Source organism: Dysidea avara, chromosome 2 (assembly GCF_963678975.1).
Source record: "Dysidea avara chromosome 2, odDysAvar1.4, whole genome shotgun sequence".
NCBI classification, from domain to species: Eukaryota; Metazoa; Porifera; class Demospongiae; order Dictyoceratida; family Dysideidae; genus Dysidea; species Dysidea avara.
In genome coordinates, this window is record NC_089273.1 from 53,899,188 (window position 1) to 53,903,289 (window position 4,102).

Genomic DNA, 4,102 nt, shown 5'->3' on the forward strand with positions numbered 1-4,102 from the left:
TTATGCGCATCTTGAAAGGCATTGTAAACATAATGTGATGTCATTGTCTGGTTGTCATGGTGATTATCACACTATGATAACATGCCATTAAATAATAATAAAATATCACAGTGTAACCTGTTAATGTGGACACTTGAGGACACCTACATAATCCAGACACTTAGTTAAGGTCCCAAAATATCCCTTAGTACATAAACTGACCTTGATAATCAGGACACCTTGATAATCAGGACATCTTGATAATCAGGACACCTTGGTTGGTTTAGTTCATAGTGACCACTACTACTACATACTGGAGATGGTGTTTTCTTCTTTCAACGAGTCACTAGAGTGTTAAAGATTAGCAGCTTTGTTGTCAAGTTAATTATTGTGAGGTTGATAAATGTTGTTGATATGTACAAAGGATTGTTAAACTGGTGATGATAGTATGAAGCCATTGGTATAGCCATATTGTAGTTACTAGTTGCCTTCTTGTGTTAGTGTTTTGTGGTTTTACCAGTGGTCCTATTTGTGACTAATTTTAGTGTTCAGAAAGCTAAACTGTGTTTGCCGTCTCAGCAAAAACCTGCTTAGTTTGCACTATCAAACTTTCTAAAGCAAATAAAATTTTAAAAATTAAGATTATGCCTGCTAACAAAGAAAAATACAAGAGTTTTAATCCAGCGGGGAAGCAAGTCTCATATCAATTAAACCTATACCCCATCTTAATCGCCTGCTTGTGAGATTCTGTAGTTCCAATGGTATAGTGTATGTGCGTCACATGTGTTGGTATATGATGCAGTAATAAAACAAGATTGTTAATTTAAAACCTCTTCATACATGTATTCACGGGTGACTACAGGGTTATCGCTATACCTTAGTTCATTTGCCAACTCTTAGCGAACGTTATAGCCAAATCCCAACTCTGCAGAGTGATACAAACAGAAGTTATTGCTGTAAATTTAAGCGCCGGTAGTATTATTTTCTGTTTAGTCTCTATACAAATTGATTTCTTTGCTATTCCTACTGTCTAGCGCTATAACTCCACCATAAAGACTGAAACTGTGGTAACCCATTGTAGATAATGTTGAGACAAAAGAGAGAGTTTAAAAATATGTGTGTAAACTAGTTGGGTGTATGCTGAGATGGTCACGTTTTGATAAGACAACTTCACAGTACACGTTGTAGTAGCAAGCGTACAAAATTGGTTTTGTCTTTCTAATTTGGTTGACCTCTTTTTGATCCATATAACTTTACTGGTGTAAAAGTAGTCTAGCCAAGTGAACTAGCCATTAGGGCTTCGTTGAATGTGTTTACACAGTAATAAGGTAACTTCATGAAATGAATAGGAAGTGTTGTAAATGTTGGTTAACTATGTAATTGTAATTGGTATTTTACGTCAATAGTCGCAATACAAATCTAACACGTTACATGTGATGCACAAACACCCATCTTTAGTGCCACCTGTTTGTAAAGGACACCTCACTATAATGGCCAAATGTAAAGTCCTCGTGCGAAGACTTTATATGCTGCCTAAATTGCCACTGACCCAGTAAGGGAAAAAATTGTTTCTTTACCTAACAACCAGCTTAGGCAGGTCCCACTGTGAAACAATTATACTGAATTTTGTAATATCATTATATGTACGTCAGAGAGAGAGACGACTTTGTGTAATCACTGTTGACTTCCTCTGGGGTTTACGTAGGAGTCTCAGTTCAGATGTAAGCCACAAGGTTTAGATTGAAGTCACAGTGTTCAGGTATATGCCACAGTGCTACGTTTCATATATGCTGCTTCATTCATTTCTATCCAGTCATCTGATTGGCTGTATTATGTGATAAACTAATGTTTAACACTTGTTAACAATGGTCACAATGCCAGTCAAACTATTCCTGTCAACTGAACTGCTAAATTGTTGTGTTCTTTGATGCCATTGGCTGCTTCTCATGGCTGCTGTTGCTAGGATACCATTCAAATGTCAGTAGACACACAGGCTGTATATTGATCATATTCATAACTAAACCACAACTAGTATGGGTTCTCAAGAAGTGTTGATAACTGTTTGTATGTGTCGTATAATACATACATGTCCATATTAAACCCAGAGTGTGCTTATGGTTCAGTTATACAGGACACCTCAGCCTCACCTATGGTATACACTAGGTACATACAGAGATATTCTATGATGCTAACAAACACCAGTGTCACGTGTTATAAGTGGTCGATGTTTCATTATTACAAGTGACGATCCCAAGCTGTAACGCTTTAGTAAATGCCCTGGGGGATAATAGGCACTGGGCCCAGAACCCCTTATTGAAACACTCCGGCTTCTGTTTGGATAAAATTGAATGCTACAAGTCTATGTTTGTACACATGTATATAACGTGTGTTATACATGTTTGTGTATATTCTGTGATATACAAGTCTACTGCATATCTATAATGTGTGTATGTCTGTCAGTGTGTATGTGTGTATGTCTGTCAGTGTGTATGTCTATCAGTGTGTATGTGTGTAAATGTCAACTGTGCATGTCTCACACAACGAGTGAAGGTCCAGATGGACTTCCTAATGCCTACACCTTTACCTGGGAGACATAGTACAGCCTCCTGTGGGTCACTAGTCCAGCCCCAGGAGGATCTAAGTAGCACACAGGTGTCCTAGTCAACTGGGTAACAAATATACATTAGTCGGAGGCCTACTAGTACTGTCTGCATCACTGACTGTCTTACAAACCATTAACTAGTGTAGTACGCTTTTAAATTATATACAAACTAAGACATTTTAAAGTGAAGTTTTTTTTGTACTTCTAACTGCAATAGCGTTGTATGTTCACATTGTGTTTCATTGAATTAGATATTGGTGTGTGCCAGTGAGATGTGGAGTAGACGTCATCGGCAACCACCATCACCACGGCAACCTCAACAACCAGTTGAAGCCTCCAAAGATGAGAAACCATCAAATGAAAACAAAGATGAGAAACTAGCTAATCAAAACAAAGATGATAGTTCAGAAACTGTTAGGAAAAGAACAAAGAAAGTGAGCTGATGTTTTACTAGAGTATCCAAAGTTAGTATATTTGCTGCTTTTGTTGCACTTGTAATTCTAGTTAGGTTAGTCTAATTTGGTAATTCAACAAAGTAAACTATAAATACTGTATTGGAATATGTATTACTTCTACACGGAAACTTACTCTTAACAAACTCTCCACATCAAGGACACAAACACCTCCATATAAGGACAGTCCCAACACATCTAACCCTGTAACCACTGTTACCTCTGAAAGAGGACAACCTAGTAAATGGCCCAGAATATTCTAAACTACATTTTTATCTTACTGAATATATTAAGCATTAGAAAATTAGGAATTTTTTAAAGTTCAATTAGGGATCATAGAAAAAAGTAATGAAACAAGGGGAGGTCACCAACACACTGGTAGACATTTAATCCCCAGTAGTTGAACTATATGTCCGCTAGTATATCAACAGGTGTAGGTGACCTCCCATGGTTCACTAGTTTTATTATCTGATCAAACTTAAAATTCCTAATAGTACATTTTGTATCATCGATATCACTGGTGAACCACATCAGAAAAAATAGTGATGTGTCAGGCATATCATAAAATTAATTTGCAACACGTACTGCAGCTATCAAAGTGAAGTGGCCATTACGCTCAGCTATGCTCAGCCCGTTATCAATGATAAAGACTCTGAGAAACGTCTCTGCAATTATTCCAGTCACTATAGAAAATATAGACCATTCCTGTTATGAATGTGATATGACACACTACAGCGAATTAACACCTTGTGTTGTCAACAAGAAGGAATGCGACGCAAAGGAGGTCAAAAGTAAGTCCATGATGATTGATGTGTACGTATTGTGGTAAGCCAAATGACACCTGTTGGGCTGAAGCGACATCTATCAATCCTGGAGCCTTAGCCGTGATTGAGTTACGCTTGTCGTAAGGCATTAGTCAGTCAACCAGTCAGTTCTTAACTTTGTAGCAACCCACTGGAAGTGTTTCGGGTCGTACTGAATGGGCTTGGCTATACCCAACCAATATTACCATCATGAAGGTATTGTGAGGAGCCCAACCTGTTGAGAGCGTCCAGTGTATCCTTAATTT

The 4,102-nt window shown here is 37.8% G+C and overlaps 1 protein-coding gene across 1 annotated transcript in view; it reads left to right on the forward strand.

Annotated features, from left to right (window-relative positions):
- LOC136247688 (thioredoxin-related transmembrane protein 1-like) overlaps positions 1 to 3,141 on the forward strand; it is a 15,382-nt gene extending 12,241 nt beyond the window's left edge. The window contains exon 7 of the mRNA XM_066039517.1: positions 2,833 to 3,141. Coding sequence (XP_065895589.1) covers positions 2,833 to 3,024 — 192 coding nt within the window. The 3' untranslated portion in view covers positions 3,025 to 3,141. The remainder of the gene's footprint in view (positions 1 to 2,832) is intronic.
- Positions 3,142 to 4,102: the final 961 nt, after the last annotated feature.